A 15,541-nucleotide genomic window follows, 5' to 3' on the forward strand; every position below is an offset into this window, starting at 1 on the left:
GGAATCCCTATGTGCCATAGTTTTATGGTATCTCTCTCTACAGGCTATGGGCAAACTTAGGGGGCTGTTCCTGCTGAATTGTGCTTAGTACAGGGGAATCCCTATGTGCCATAGTTTTATGGTCTCTCTGTACAGGCTATGGGCAAACTTAGGGGGCTGTTCCTGCTGAATTGTGCTTAGTACAGGGGAATCCCTATGTGCCATAGTTTTATGGTATCTCTCTGTACAGGCTATGGGCAAACTTAGGGGGCTGTTCCTGCTGAATTGTGCTTAGTACAGGGGAATCCCTATGTGCCATAGTTTTATGGTATCTCTCTGTACAGGCTATGAGCAAACTTAGGGGGCTGTTCCTGCTGAATTGTGCTTAGTACAGGGGAATCCCTATGTGCCATAGTTTTATGGTATCTCTCTCTACAGGCTATGGGCAAACTTAGGGGGCTGTTCCTGCTGAATTGTGCTTAGTACAGGGGAATCCCTATGTGCCATAGTTTTATGGTATCTCTCTCTACAGGCTATGGGCAAACTTAGGGGGCTGTTCCTGCTGAATTGTGCTTAGTACAGGGGAATCCCTATGTGCCATAGTTTTATGGTATCTCTCTGTACAGGCTATGGGCAAACTTAGGGGGCTGTTCCTGCTGAATTGTGCTTAGTACAGGGGAATCCCTATGTGCCATAGTTTTATGGTATCTCTCTGTACAGGCTATGAGCAAACTTAGGGGGCTGTTCCTGCTGAATTGTGCTTAGTACAGGGGAATCCCTATGTGCCATAGTTTTATGGTATCTCTCTGTACAGGCTATGAGCAAACTTAGGGGGCTGTTCCTGCTGAATTGTGCCCCATGCTCAGGTTTATAAATACAAATGAATTCCGGTAGTTGAGATTTATTATGGGATATTCCATGACCCAGTCACAGGAGAAGGTTCTGCAGAACACAATCCGGATTAAAGGCAAAGTAAAAAAAGAGAAAGTGAAGAAGCCAAGTCCCGGTGCCACGAGGTTCATACGAGGCTTTGCCGCCCGAGATCCACGGAGAATCCTGGGGATTTGGAGCAGTTCCGCCCAAAATCAATAAAAATCCCTTCCGAGTCCGAATCGATGGATTCCAAGATCTGATCGACTATTGTCTCGGGGCTGGAGGAGGGTGCGGGGAGTCGCGGGGAGTCCGGGGATCTTTGGTACAGTCCCTGCTGGCTGTCGCTAAGGTTACGGGGGTGGGGGAACTGCCCATTGGTTGTGGGGGGCCCCTCCCCCTCCCCGGGGGGTCCAATCACAGACAGTTTGGAGCTGCAGTCGAGGACGGTGCTGAGACCGGAGTATCCGGGCAGTTCCGCGAGTGAGGTCACGTCCGACACCGAGTGTCTCCGGATCCCCCCGCCCCCGGGCGCCATGTTCTCCATCTCGTACTCGGCCACCGGCGTCAGCAGCGGGTTATTGTAGCTCTTGGACCGGACCACCGGGTTCTTGGTGATGATCTCCCCCGATTTGGGGCAGCGCCGGAACATTCGCTTCTCTGTGGGACACAAGGAGTATTAGCCAATCACAGAGCTCTGTACCTGGGTAAGTACTGGGGGGGGATTGGATTCACTTACCCAGGGGGAGGTTCCTGCCTGACCATGGGAAAGAGAGCAGCCCAGGAGCAGGAAGTACAGAGAATCAGAGCTCTGTACCTGGGTAAGTACTGGGGGAGATTGGATTCACTTACCCAGGGGGAGGTTCCTGCCTGACCATGGGAAAGAGAGCAGCCCAGGAGCAGGAAGTACAGAGAATCAGAGCTCTGTACCTGGGTAAGTACTGGGGGGAGATTGGATTCACTTACCCAGGGGGAGGTTCCTGCCTGACCATGGGAAAGAGAGCAGCCCAGGAGCAGGAAGTACAGAGAATCAGAGCTCTGTACCTGGGTAAGTACTGGGGGGAGATTGGATTCACTTACCCAGGGGGGGGTTCCTGCCTGACCATGGGAAAGAGAGCAGCCCAGGAGCAGGAAGTACAGAGAATCAGAGCTCTGTACCTGGGTAAGTACTGGGGGGAGATTGGATTCACTTACCCAGGGGGAGGTTCCTGCCTGACCATGGGAAAGAGAGCAGCCCAGGAGCAGGAAGTACAGAGAATCAGAGCTCTGTACCTGGGTAAGTACTGGGGGGAGATTGGATTCACTTACCCAGGGGGAGGTTCCTGCCTGACCATGGGAAAGAGAGCAGCCCAGGAGCAGGAAGTACAGAGAATCAGAGCTCTGTACCTGGGTAAGTACTGGGGGGAGATTGGATTCACTTACCCGGGGGGGGGGGGGGTTCCTGCCTGACCATGGGAAAGAGAGCAGCCCAGGAGCAGGAAGTACAGAGAATCAGAGCTCTGTACCTGGGTAAGTACTGGGGGGAGATTGGATTCACTTACCCAGGGGGAGGTTCCTGCCTGACCATGGGAAAGAGAGCAGCCCAGGAGCAGGAAGTACAGAGAATCAGAGCTCTGTACCTGGGTAAGTACTGGGGGGAGATTGGATTCACTTACCCAGGGGGGTTCCTGCCTGACCATGGGAAAGAGAGCAGCCCAGGAGCAGGAAGTACAGAGAATCAGAGCTCTGTACCTGGGTAAGTACTGGGGGGAGATTGGATTCACTTACCCGGGGGGGGGGTTCCTGCCTGACCATGGGAAAGAGAGCAGCCCAGGAGCAGGAAGTACAGAGAATCAGAGCTCTGTACCTGGGTAAGTACTGGGGGGAGATTGGATTCACTTACCCAGGGGGAGGTTCCTGCCTGACCATGGAAAGAGAGCAGCCCAGGAGCAGGAAGTACAGAGAATCAGAGCTCTGTACCTGGGTAAGTACTGGGGGGAGATTGGATTCACTTACCCAGGGGGGGTTCCTGCCTGACCATGGGAAAGAGAGCAGCCCAGGAGCAGGAAGTACAGAGAATCAGAGCTCTGTACCTGGGTAAGTACTGGGGGAGATTGGATTCACTTACCCAGGGGGGGGGGTTCCTGCCTGACCATGGGAAAGAGAGCAGCCCAGGAGCAGGAAGTACAGAGAATCAGAGCTCTGTACCTGGGTAAGTACTGGCGGGAGATTGGATTCACTTACCCAGGGGGAGGTTCCTGCCTGACCATGGGAAAGAGAGCAGCCCAGGAGCAGGAAGTACAGAGAATCAGAGCTCTGTACCTGGGTAAGTACTGGGGGGAGATTGGATTCACTTACCCAGGGGGAGGTTCCTGCCTGACCATGGGAAAGAGAGCAGCCCAGGAGCAGGAAGTACAGAGAATCAGAGCTCTGTACCTGGGTAAGTACTGGGGGGAGATTGGATTCACTTACCCGGGGGGGGGTTCCTGCCTGACCATGGGAAAGAGAGCAGCCCAGGAGCAGGAAGTACAGAGAATCAGAGTTCTGTACCTGGGTAAGTACTGGGGGGAGATTGGATTCACTTACCCGGGGGGGGGTTCCTGCCTGACCATGGGAAAGAGAGCAGCCCAGGAGCAGGAAGTACAGAGAATCAGAGCTCTGTACCTGGGTAAGTACTGGGGGGAGATTGGATTCACTTACCCGGGGGGGGGTTCCTGCCTGACCATGGGAAAGAGAGCAGCCCAGGAGCAGGAAGTACAGAGAATCAGAGCTCTGTACCTGGGTAAGTACTGGGGGGAGATTGGATTCACTTACCCGGGGGGGGGGTTCCTGCCTGACCATGGGAAAGAGAGCAGCCCAGGAGCAGGAAGTACAGAGAATCAGAGCTCTGTACCTGGGTAAGTACTGGGGGGAGATTGGATTCACTTACCCAGGGGGAGGTTCCTGCCTGACCATGGGAAAGAGAGCAGCCCAGGAGCAGGAAGTACAGAGAATCAGAGCTCTGTACCTGGGTAAGTACTGGGGGGAGATTGGATTCACTTACCCAGGGGGGGGGGTTCCTGCCTGACCATGGGAAAGAGAGCAGCCCAGGAGCAGGAAGTACAGAGAATCAGAGCTCTGTACCTGGGTAAGTACTGGGGGGAGGTTGGATTCACTTACCCAGGGGGAGGTTCCTGCCTGACCATGGGAAAGAGAGCAGCCCAGGAGCAGGAAGTACAGAGAATCAGAGCTCTGTACCTGGGTAAGTACTGGGGGGAGATTGGATTCACTTACCCAGGGGGAGGTTCCTGCCTGACCATGGGAAAGAGAGCAGCCCAGGAGCAGGAAGTACAGAGAATCAGAGCTCTGTACCTGGGTAAGTACTGGGGGGAGATTGGATTCACTTACCCAGGGGAAGGTTCCTGCCTGACCATGGGAAAGAGAGCAGCCCAGGAGCAGGAAGTACAGAGAATCAGAGCTCTGTACCTGGGTAAGTACTGGGGGAGATTGGATTCACTTACCCAGGGGGAGGTTCCTGTCTGACCATGGAAGGAGAGCAGCCCAGGAGCAGGAAGTACAGAGAATCAGAGCTCTGTACCTGGGTAAGTACTGGGGGGAGATTGGATTCACTTACCCAGGGGGAGGTTCCTGTCTGACCATGGGAAGGAGAGCAGCCCAGGAGCAGGAAGTACAGAGAATCAGAGCTCTGTACCTGGGTAAGTACTGGGGGGAGATTGGATTCACTTACCCAGGGGGAGGTTCCTGTCTGACCATGGGAAGGAGAGCAGCCCAGGAGCAGGAAGTACAGAGAATCAGAGCTCTGTACCTGGGTAAGTACTGGGGGGAGATTGGATTCACTTACCCAGGGGGAGGTTCCTGTCTGACCATGGGAAGGAGAGCAGCCCAGGAGCAGGAAGTACAGAGAATCAGAGCTCTGTACCTGGGTAAGTACTGGGGGGAGATTGGATTCACTTACCCAGGGGGAGGTTCCTGTCTGACCATGGGAAGGAGAGCAGCCCAGGAGCAGGAAGTACAGAGAATCAGAGCTCTGTACCTGGGTAAGTACTGGGGGAGATTGGATTCACTTACCCAGGGGGAGGTTCCTGTCTGACCATGGGAAAGAGAGCAGCCCAGGAGCAGGAAGTACAGAGAATCAGAGCTCTGTACCTGGGTAAGTACTGGGGGGAGATTGGATTCACTTACCCAGGGGGAGGTTCCTGCCTGACCATGGGAAAGAGAGCAGCCCAGGAGCAGGAAGTACAGAGAATCAGAGCTCTGTACCTGGGTAAGTACTGGGGGGAGATTGGATTCACTTACCCAGGGGGAGGTTCCTGCCTGACCATGGGAAAGAGAGCAGCCCAGGAGCAGGAAGTACAGAGAATCAGAGCTCTGTACCTCGGTAAGTGCTGGGAGAGGCGACTAGAGCTGGTGATACTGAGCCCCCCACCCAAACCCAACTTTTGTTCTATTTTCTGCTTTTATTCATTAAAAAAAAGTTTATGTAGTAAAAAAAAGAAAGATTCTGGTTGGTTCGCATCATGCTGAGCTGCTCCTCTCTGCAGTTACACTACAAACGCACTAGGTGGCGCCAGATCCACACCATAAAATACAAGTCAAGAATCTCTAGGAAATCTCAGTGTTTCTGTACAGGGCGGGTTTAACATTCACAACTACAAGGGTAAGTATGACACAGAGATGTTATATATATCTTGTAGAGTGTAAGCTCTTTTGGGCAGGGCTCTCTTCCCCTCCTGTATCAGTTACTGATTGCTTTATATGTTACTCCTTGTAGAGTGTAAGCTCTTTTGGGCAGGGCTCCCTTCCCCTCCTGTATCGGTTACTGATTGCTTTATATGTTACTCCTTGTAGAGTGTAAGCTCTTTTGGGCAGGGCTCCCTTCCCCTCTTGTATCGGTTATTGATTGCTTTATATGTTACTCCTTGTAGAGTGTAAGCTCTTTTGGGCAGGGCTCCCTTCCCCTCCTGTATCGGTTACTGATTGCTTTATATGTTACTCCTTGTAGAGTGTAAGCTCTTTTGGGCAGGGCTCCCTTCCCCTCCTGTATCGGTTACTGATTGCTTTATATGTTACTCCTTGTAGAGTGTAAGCTCTTTTGGGCAGGGCTCTCTTCCCCTCCTGTATCGGTTACTGATTGCTTTATATGTTACTCCTTGTAGAGTGTAAGCTCTTTTGGCAGGGCTCCCTTCCCCTCCTGTATCGGTTACTGATTGCTTTATATGTTACTCCTTGTAGAGTGTAAGCTCTTTTGGGCAGGGCTCCCTTCCCCTCCTGTATCGGTTACTGATTGCTTTATATGTTACTCCTTGTAGAGTGTAAGCTCTTTTGGGCAGGGCTCCCTTCCCCTCCTGTATCGGTTACTGATTGCTTTATATGTTACTCCTTGTAGAGTGTAAGCTCTTTTGGGCAGGGCTCCCTTCCCCTCCTGTATCGGTTACTGATTGCTTTATATGTTACTCCTTGTAGAGTGTAAGCTCTTTGGGGCAGGGCTCCCTTCCCCTCCTGTATCGGTTACTGATTGCTTTATATGTTACTCCTTGTAGAGTGTAAGCTCTTTTGGGCAGGGCTCTCTTCCCCTCCTGTATCGGTTACTGATTGCTTTATATGTTACTCCTTGTAGATTGTAAGCTCTTTGGGGCAGGGCTCCCTTCCCCTCTTGTATCGGTTACTGATTGCTTTATATGTTACTCTGTATGTCCAATGTATGTAACCAACTTATTGTACAGCGCTGCGGGATATGTTGGTGCTTTATAAACAAATGTTAATAATAATAATAATAATAATATATTAGTGTGTACTGTGCTATATAGAGACAGGAGGCATGCTGGGAAACATGGGGCACACTGGAGGGAATGCTGGGAGCTGTAGTTCATACCTAAGATGCAGGTGGAGTGAGAGAAGGGCCCCTCGTTGGAGTAGAGCCCGTAGGTGCCCAGGTAGGGCGACACCACCTTCTGTATGAGCGACTCCAGATTCAGATATTCCTCCGTGACCCCTTTGGATTCGTGGACTCCCTGCAACAAAAGCATCACGTGATTGGTCAACTGAACCAGTGACTGTGATTGGTCAGCGAGAATCAGGCCTCGCAGGGCTCCTTAGGAGCCACTACGGTCTGCAGCAGGCAGCTGTACCGATACCAGAGGGGCCCCTTATTATTACATTGATATTAATGGTGCAAACTGACCCCCTTACCTGCAATATGAGCAGCATCTGAATGATGGAGGGCGGGACTCGGGCCCGGGGCCGGGATAAGGCATCGTCCAGTTTAAGGTTGAGGGTAATTATGTTGCGGAAGTGCAGGAGGGCCAGCTGGCGGATGGAGGGCTCCTTCCCCTGTATCAGGGCACAGACAAGAATAGGAGTCAGGGATTGGCTGAACCAGAGCTGCCATACTGCAATAGACTGGACCAATGGGATTTCCCTACTTATATAAGGGAGGAAATGTGTATCCACTAGTAAACCCCCGGCAACCAATCAGCAGGCTGCATTTAGTCTGCCAGCACTAGGAACTGATGGCAGCCAATCAGAAGGCAGCATTCAGTAAAACAAAGATCTTATTGGTTGCTAGGGGTTACCAGACAAGGGATCCTTTCAGCAATGCTTTTAGGACACGGCTCCACCAATCACAGCCGACCTGTTCCTCCTCCAATAAAACTGCTGCCGAGGAGGTTAAAATAAGGTTTTTTTTTGGGAAAAGTTCAATTTCAATGTAGATTATATGTTGCAGTACCGCATCTCACCACTATCAAATCTCCCATAGAATTGCAATGGGACAGCGCCACCATCCCATTTGTGCTACACATATGGATAATCACAACATGTAATATAAATAAATGCACTGATCCCTCATGCTTGGGGGGGGGGGGGGATAAATGGGGTCTTTAGGGGAGGAGCAAGTTACCTGCACGGGGTAGAAGATGGCTTGGAGCATTGGCAGAATGTCACTGAAGAAGAAATCCCACGTTTCCGCTAATGAATCCAGAAGCTTCTGCCCTGGAACAATAAAGGCAACAATAATATATATTGTGTCTGTCCATTTCCCTTCCCTGCACTGCTGGTTCTGACTCCTGATACAACTCCCCAATACCCATTCATCCCTCATTCTCACTGGGTTTATAGTTATGTGTAACTGTCACTGTGTCTGTCCCTTTCCCTTCCCTGCACTGCTGGTTCTGACTCCTGATACAACTCCCCAATACCCATTCATCCCTCATTCTCACTGGGTTTATAGTTATGTGTAACTGTCACTGTGTCTGTCCCTTTCCCTTCCCTGCACTGCTGGTTCTGACTCCTGATACAACTCCCCAATACCCATTCATTCCTCATTCTCACTGGGTTTATAGTTATGTGTAACTGTCACTGTGTCTGTCCCTTTCCCTTCCCTGCACTGCTGGTTCTGACTCCTGATACAACTCCCCAATATCCATTCATTCCTCATTCTCACTGGGTTTATAGTTATGTGTAACTGTCACTGTGTCTGTCCCTTTCCCTTCCCTGCACTGCTGGTTCTGACTCCTGATACAACTCCCCAATACCCATTCATCCCTCATTCTCACTGGGTTTATAGTTATGTGTAACTGTCACTGTGTCTGTCCCTTTCCCTTCCCTGCACTGCTGGTTCTGACTCCTGATACAACTCCCCAATATCCATTCATTCCTCATTCTCACTGGGTTTATAGTTATGTGTAACTGTCACTGTGTCTGTCCCTTTCCCTTCCCTGCACTGCTGGTTCTGACTCCTGATACAACTGCCCAATACCCATTCATCCCTCATTCTCACTGGGTTTATAGTTATGTGTAACTGTCACTGTGTCTGTCCCTTTCCCTTCCCTGCACTGCTGGTTCTGACTCCTGATACAACTCCCCAATATCCATTCATTCCTCATTCTCACTGGGTTTATAGTTATGTGTAACTGTCACTGTGTCTGTCCCTTTCCCTTCCCTGCACTGCTGGTTCCGACTCCTGATACAACTCCCCAATACCCATTCATTCCTCATTCTCACTGGGTTTATAGTTATGTGTAACTGTCACTGTGTCTGTCCCTTTCCCTTCCCTGCACTGCTGGTTCTGACTCCTGATACAACTCCCCAATACCCATTCATCCCTCATTCTCACTGGGTTTATAGTTATGTGTAACTGTCACTGTGTCTGTCCCTTTCCCTTCCCTGCACTGCTGGTTCTGACTCCTGATACAACTCCCCAATACCCATTCATTCCTCATTCTCACTGGGTTTATAGTTATGTGTAACTGTCACTGTGTCTGTCCCTTTCCCTTCCCTGCACTGCTGGTTCTGACTCCTGATACAACTCCCCAATATCCATTCATTCCTCATTCTCACTGGGTTTATAGTTATGTGTAACTGTCACTGTGTCTGTCCCTTTCCCTTCCCTGCACTGCTGGTTCTGACTCCTGATACAACTCCCCAATATCCATTCATCCCTCATTCTCACTGGGTTTATAGTTATGTGTAACTGTCACTGTGTCTGTCCCTTTCCCTTCCCTGCACTGCTGGTTCTGACTCCTGATACAACTCCCCAATATCCATTCATTCCTCATTCTCACTGGGTTTATAGTTATGTGTAACTGTCACTGTGTCTGTCCCTTTCCTGCACTGCTGGTTCTGACTCCTGGGAGTGGGACAAATGCCCCTGTGTGCGCGTATGGAGTGCAGCCCCTAATACAGCAGGGGGGCCCCCTCGCCTCACACAGGCGCCTTTGTCTGGAAGGAACAATATTGTCCCTTTTTCCGGCCGCTGATCCCAGTGGGAAGTCACGGAATGTAACATTGCGGCCTCCACGTCCCGACTCAATGTGAAACCTTTGAACCCCCCCAGTATGGGAATCAGGGACCCCCCATGGGGGGGCAGGGGGTCTCTGCAGGTGCAGTTGGATGGGGGGGGACCTCTGGAACTCTAATAAATAAAATGGGGCCCCAATGCCCATCATGTGTATAGTTAAGCCCCCGATCCACACTGGCTCCTCCCCAGTTAAAGCAAGACTCCACCCACAAGCGCTGTCCCTTCTGCAAATCCATCTTGGGGCCCCCCCTGCCATGGTTGCCACAGCAACAGTACCTCCTAATAGCAGCCCCCCCAAATACAGCCTGTCCATAATATCCATGTAGGGAAGCAGAATGCAGCTACATTTATAGCCCCCGGCACAGGAAACCCACAGTCATATCCATTGGCATCATTCTATAGCGTACGAACGGTTAACTTAAAGGGGAACTAACGCCCTTAAATGTTTAAAAAACAGGCATTATAGGCCATTTTAATAGCAATTTATACCTTCATAAAAGCGAATCTTGTCCCTTAGTATCACCATCCCCTTGGTAAGTAACTGGTTCTGAAACAAAGAGATTGGGGCAGTTTTAAGATTTAAATAAAAACAGAAAAAAGTTGAACCCAGTGAAAATGAGGAATGAATGGGTATTGGGGAGTTGTATCAGGAGTCAGAACCAGCAGTGCAGGGAAGGGAAAGGGACAGACACAGTGACAGTTACACATAACTATAAACCCAGTGAGAATGAGGAATGAATGGGTATTGGGGAGTTGTATCAGGAGTCAGAACCAGCAGTGCAGGGAAGGGAAAGGGACAGACACAGTGACAGTTACACATAACTATAAACCCAGTGAGAATGAGGGATGAATGGATATTGGGGAGTTGTATCAGGAGTCAGAACCAGCAGTGCAGGGAAGGGAAAGGGACAGACACAGTGACAGTTACACATAACTATAAACCCAGTGAGAATGAGGAATGAATGGGTATTGGGGAGTTGTATCAGGAGTCAGAACCAGCAGTGCAGGGAAGGGAAAGGGACAGACACAGTGACAGTTACACATAACTATAAACCCAGTGAGAATGAGGAATGAATGGGTATTGGGGAGTTGTATCAGGAGTCAGAACCAGCAGTGCAGGGAAGGGAAAGGGACAGACACAGTGACAGTTACACATAACTATAAACCCAGTGAGAATGAGGAATGAATGGGTATTGGGGAGTTGTATCAGGAGTCAGAACCAGCAGTGCAGGGAAGGGAAAGGGACAGACACAGTGACAGTTACACATAACTATAAACCCAGTGAGAATGAGGAATGAATGGGTATTGGGGAGTTGTATCAGGAGTCAGAACCAGCAGTGCAGGGAAGGGAAAGGGACAGACACAGTGACAGTTACACATAACTATAAACCCAGTGAGAATGAGGAATGAATGGGTATTGGGGAGTTGTATCAGGAGTCAGAACCAGCAGTGCAGGGAAGGGAAAGGGACAGACACAGTGACAGTTACACATAACTATAAACCCAGTGAGAATGAGGAATGAATGGGTATTGGGGAGTTGTATCAGGAGTCAGAACCAGCAGTGCAGGGAAGGGAAAGGGACAGACACAGTGACAGTTACACATAACTATAAACCCAGTGAGAATGAGGAATGAATGGGTATTGGGGAGTTGTATCAGGAGTCAGAACCAGCAGTGCAGGGAAGGGAAAGGGACAGACACAGTGACAGTTACACATAACTATAAACCCAGTGAGAATGAGGAATGAATGGGTATTGGGGAGTTGTATCAGGAGTCAGAACCAGCAGTGCAGGGAAGGGAAAGGGACAGACACAGTGACAGTTACACATAACTATAAACCCAGTGAGAATGAGGAATGAATGGGTATTGGGGAGTTGTATCAGGAGTCAGAACCAGCAGTGCAGGGAAGGGAAAGGGACAGACACAGTGACAGTTACACATAACTATAAACCCAGTGAGAATGAGGGATGAATGGATATTGGGGAGTTGTATCAGGAGTCAGAACCAGCAGTGCAGGGAAGGGAAAGGGACAGACACAGTGACAGTTACACATAACTATAAACCCAGTGAGAATGAGGGATGAATGGATATTGGGGAGTTGTATCAGGAGTCAGAACCAGCAGTGCAGGGAAGGGAAAGGGACAGACACAGTGACAGTTACACATAACTATAAACCCAGTGAGAATGAGGGATGAATGGGTATTGGGGAGTTGTATCAGGAGTCAGAACCAGCAGTGCAGGGAAGGGAAAGGGACAGACACAGTGACAGTTACACATAACTATAAACCCAGTGAGAATGAGGAATGAATGGGTATTGGGGAGTTGTATCAGGAGTCAGAACCAGCAGTGCAGGGAAGGGAAAGGGACAGGCACAGTGACAGTTACACATAACTATAAACCCAGTGAGAATGAGGGATGAATGGATATTGGGGAGTTGTATCAGGAGTCAGAACCAGCAGTGCAGGGAAGGGAAAGGGACAGACACAGTGACAGTTACACATAACTATAAACCCAGTGAGAATGAGGGATGAATGGATATTGGGGAGTTGTATCAGGAGTCAGAACCAGCAGTGCAGGGAAGGGAAAGGGACAGACACAGTGACAGTTACACATAACTATAAACCCAGTGAGAATGAGGGATGAATGGATATTGGGGAGTTGTATCAGGAGTCAGAACCAGCAGTGCAGGGAAGGGAAAGGGACAGACACAGTGACAGTTACACATAACTATAAACCAGTGAGAATGAGGAATGAATGGATATTGGGGAGTTGTATCAGGAGTCAGAACCAGCAGTGCAGGGAAGGGAAAGGGACAGACACAGTGACAGTTACACATAACTATAAACCCAGTGAGAATGAGGAATGAATGGGTATTGGGGAGTTGTATCAGGAGTCAGAACCAGCAGTGCAGGGAAGGGAAAGGGACAGACACAGTGACAGTTACACATAACTATAAACCCAGTGAGAATGAGGAATGAATGGATATTGGGGAGTTGTATCAGGAGTCAGAACCAGCAGTGCAGGGAAGGGAAAGGGACAGGCACAGTGACAGTTACACATAACTATAAACCCAGTGAGAATGAGGGATGAATGGATATTGGGGAGTTGTATCAGGAGTCAGAACCAGCAGTGCAGGGAAGGGAAAGGGACAGACACAGTGACAGTTACACATAACTATAAACCCAGTGAGAATGAGGAATGAATGGATATTGGGGAGTTGTATCAGGAGTCAGAACCAGCAGTGCAGGGAAGGGAAAGGGACAGACACAGTGACAGTTACACATAACTATAAACCCAGTGAGAATGAGGAATGAATGGATATTGGGGAGTTGTATCAGGAGTCAGAACCAGCAGTGCAGGGAAGGGAAAGGGACAGACACAGTGACAGTTGCCCCCGGGGGGCACTTACCTGAAGATATTCTGTAAAAAATGAGCCCAGTTCAGTTTTCAGCAGTTGCCTGTGACACAAGGGGACAGGGAGTTACAGTCCTACTGCTGCCCGGGGGGGGGGGGTGAAGTTCCCCTTTAAAGTCCCAGCCAATAGACACGAGACATTTATTTCGCCTACACTTGCGGCTGAGAGTGAGGCTTCCGGGGCCCCCCGGCTGCACGGGGAGAAGAGGCGCCGCTGTCAGCGTGTGGTTACTGGCAGTGAGAACCCAAACTGTCAGCTCCCACTCAGTAAAGAAGCCGTGTGTGTAGCATTGACAGTCAGGCCTTGGTCTCTATACGGGAAGGGGCTCATAGCAACAAGGAAACCACAGAGGGACCCTGCCCAGACAGAGGGGGGGGGGCACATACAGAATGGGGAGACACAGAGGGACCCTGCCCAGACAGAGGGGAAGGTGAGGGGCACATACAGAATGGGGAGCCACAGAGGGACCCTGCCCAGACAGAGGGGAAGGTGAGGGGCACATACAGAATGGGGAGACACAGAGGGACCCTGCCCAGACAGAGGGGAAGGTGAGGGGCACATACAGAATGGGGAGACACAGAGGGACCCTGCCCAGACAGAGGGGGGGGGGGGGCACATACAGAATGGGGAGACACAGAGGGACCCTGCCCAGACAGAGGGGAAGGTGAGGGGCACATACAGAATGGGGAGACACAGAGGGACCCTGCCCAGACAGAGGGGAAGGTGAGGGGCACATACAGAATGGGGAGACACAGAGGGACCCTGCCCAGACAGAGGGGAAGGTGAGGGGCACATACAGAATGGGGAGACACAGAGGGACCCTGCCCAGACAGAGGGGATGGTGAGGGGCACATACAGAATGGGGGGGACACAGAGGGACCCTGCCCAGACAGAGGGGAAGGTGAGGGGCACATACAGAATGGGGAGACACAAAGGGACCCTTCCCAGACAGAGGGGAAGGTGAGGGGCACATACAGAATGGGGGGGACACAGAGGGACCCTGCCCAGACAGAGGGGAAGGTGAGGGGCACATACAGAATGGGGAGACACAGAGGGACCCTGCCCAGACAGAGGGGAAGGTGAGGGGCACATACAGAATGGGGAGACACAAAGGGACCCTTCCCAGACAGAGGGGAAGGTGAGGGGCACATACAGAATGGGGGGGACACAGAGGGACCCTGCCCAGACAGAGGGGGGTGAGGGGCACATACAGAATGGGGAGACACAGAGGGACCCTGCCCAGACAGAGGGGAAGGTGAGGGGCACATACAGAATGGGGAGACACAGTGGGACCCTGCCCAGACAGAGGGGAAGGTGAGGGGCACATACAGAATGGGGAGACACAGAGGGACCCTGCCCAGACAGAGGGGAAGGTGAGGGGCACATATAGAACCAATCCCAGCAGGTAGGTGTCGCAGGGGATGCTGGGAGCTGTAGTCAGACTATAAAAGGCCCAGACTCACCGGACTCCTTCATTGAGGCTGAAGAGCTCGTGGTCGGCCAACCCTTTCTTCTGAAATACGGAGATTACTCCATTCTGGATGCTGGAATAGAAAATAATGAACTTTATTGGACGCAGCTACAAACAGCAAACTGGATAAGGAGGGGGCGGAGCTACCCGGACTCAGCTGCTTTGTTTGAGTGTTTGGGTTTATATTCCCTTTAATAGTTAAAGTCTTCTCTAAATAGAGTCTGGGGAGTACTCGGAGCCGGAATGTCGGGGGTTTGGGGTGCAGAACCCACAGTGGGAGGGGGGAGATTGTGTGGGTGCAGGCCGTACCACTGAGCCCTAACGGGGGGGGGGGTCACATACATACAGGGAGCCAAGCAGCTGTGGGATCCACCCAGACAACTGGGAGTTTGTACCATAGGAGCCAATGTAACAGCTGCTGATAGGACTCGCCCTGGGGCCCCAAAAGCACCAAAGGGGCCCCCCTTCAAGGAAAAATCCATTGAATATACAAATGACTTATTGGAACCCCAGACTTTCTACGTTACGGGGCCCCACAGTCCAGTAAAGGGGCAGTAAGGCTGGGGGGGGGCACAATAATACACATTAAAGGGAAAGTGCGCCCTCCACTAGCAATAACATTGGCAAATAAATGAATTAAACATGGAGCAGCTGGGGGGGGGGGGAATGGTAGTAGGGGGGTGCTAAGGTCTTTACCAGACACCCCTCTGGAGTCACATGGTCTGGGCCATTACAGTACTGCTGGGGGGGGGGGGAATGGTAGTAGGGGGGTGCTAAGGTCTTTACCAGACACCCCTCTGGAGTCACATGGTCTGGGCCATTACAGTACTGCTGGGGGGGGGGGGAATGGTAGTAGGGGGGTGCTAAGGTCTTTACCAGACACCCCTCTGGAGTCACATGGTCTGGGCCATTACAGTACTGCTGGGGGGGGGGGAATGGTAGTAGGGGGGTGCTAAGGTCTTTACCAGACACCCCTCTGGAGTCACATGGTCTGGGCCATTACAGTACTGCTGGGGGGGGGGGGAATGGTA

The 15,541-nt window shown here is 51.1% G+C and overlaps 1 protein-coding gene across 6 annotated transcripts in view; it reads right to left on the reverse strand.

Moving 5' to 3' along the window:
- Positions 1–864: 864 nt before the first annotated feature.
- prr5 (proline rich 5) overlaps positions 865–15,541 on the reverse strand; it is a 34,261-nt gene continuing 19,584 nt past the window's right edge. For 3 of the 6 annotated variants that reach the window (XM_031897861.1, XM_031897862.1, NM_001008030.2), the window contains 7 exon segments: positions 14,503–14,583; positions 13,034–13,082; positions 10,115–10,172; positions 7,727–7,818; positions 7,018–7,158; positions 6,701–6,839; positions 865–1,509 (listed from right to left, as the gene is read on the reverse strand). In XM_031897861.1, the coding sequence (XP_031753721.1) occupies positions 998–1,509; positions 6,701–6,839; positions 7,018–7,158; positions 7,727–7,818; positions 10,115–10,172; positions 13,034–13,082; positions 14,503–14,583 (1,072 nt within the window). In that variant the 3' untranslated portion in view covers positions 865–997. 6 annotated transcript variants of the gene reach the window in all.

This window comes from Xenopus tropicalis, chromosome 3 (genome assembly GCF_000004195.4).
Source record: "Xenopus tropicalis strain Nigerian chromosome 3, UCB_Xtro_10.0, whole genome shotgun sequence".
Lineage (NCBI taxonomy): Eukaryota > Metazoa > Chordata > Amphibia > Anura > Pipidae > Xenopus > Xenopus tropicalis.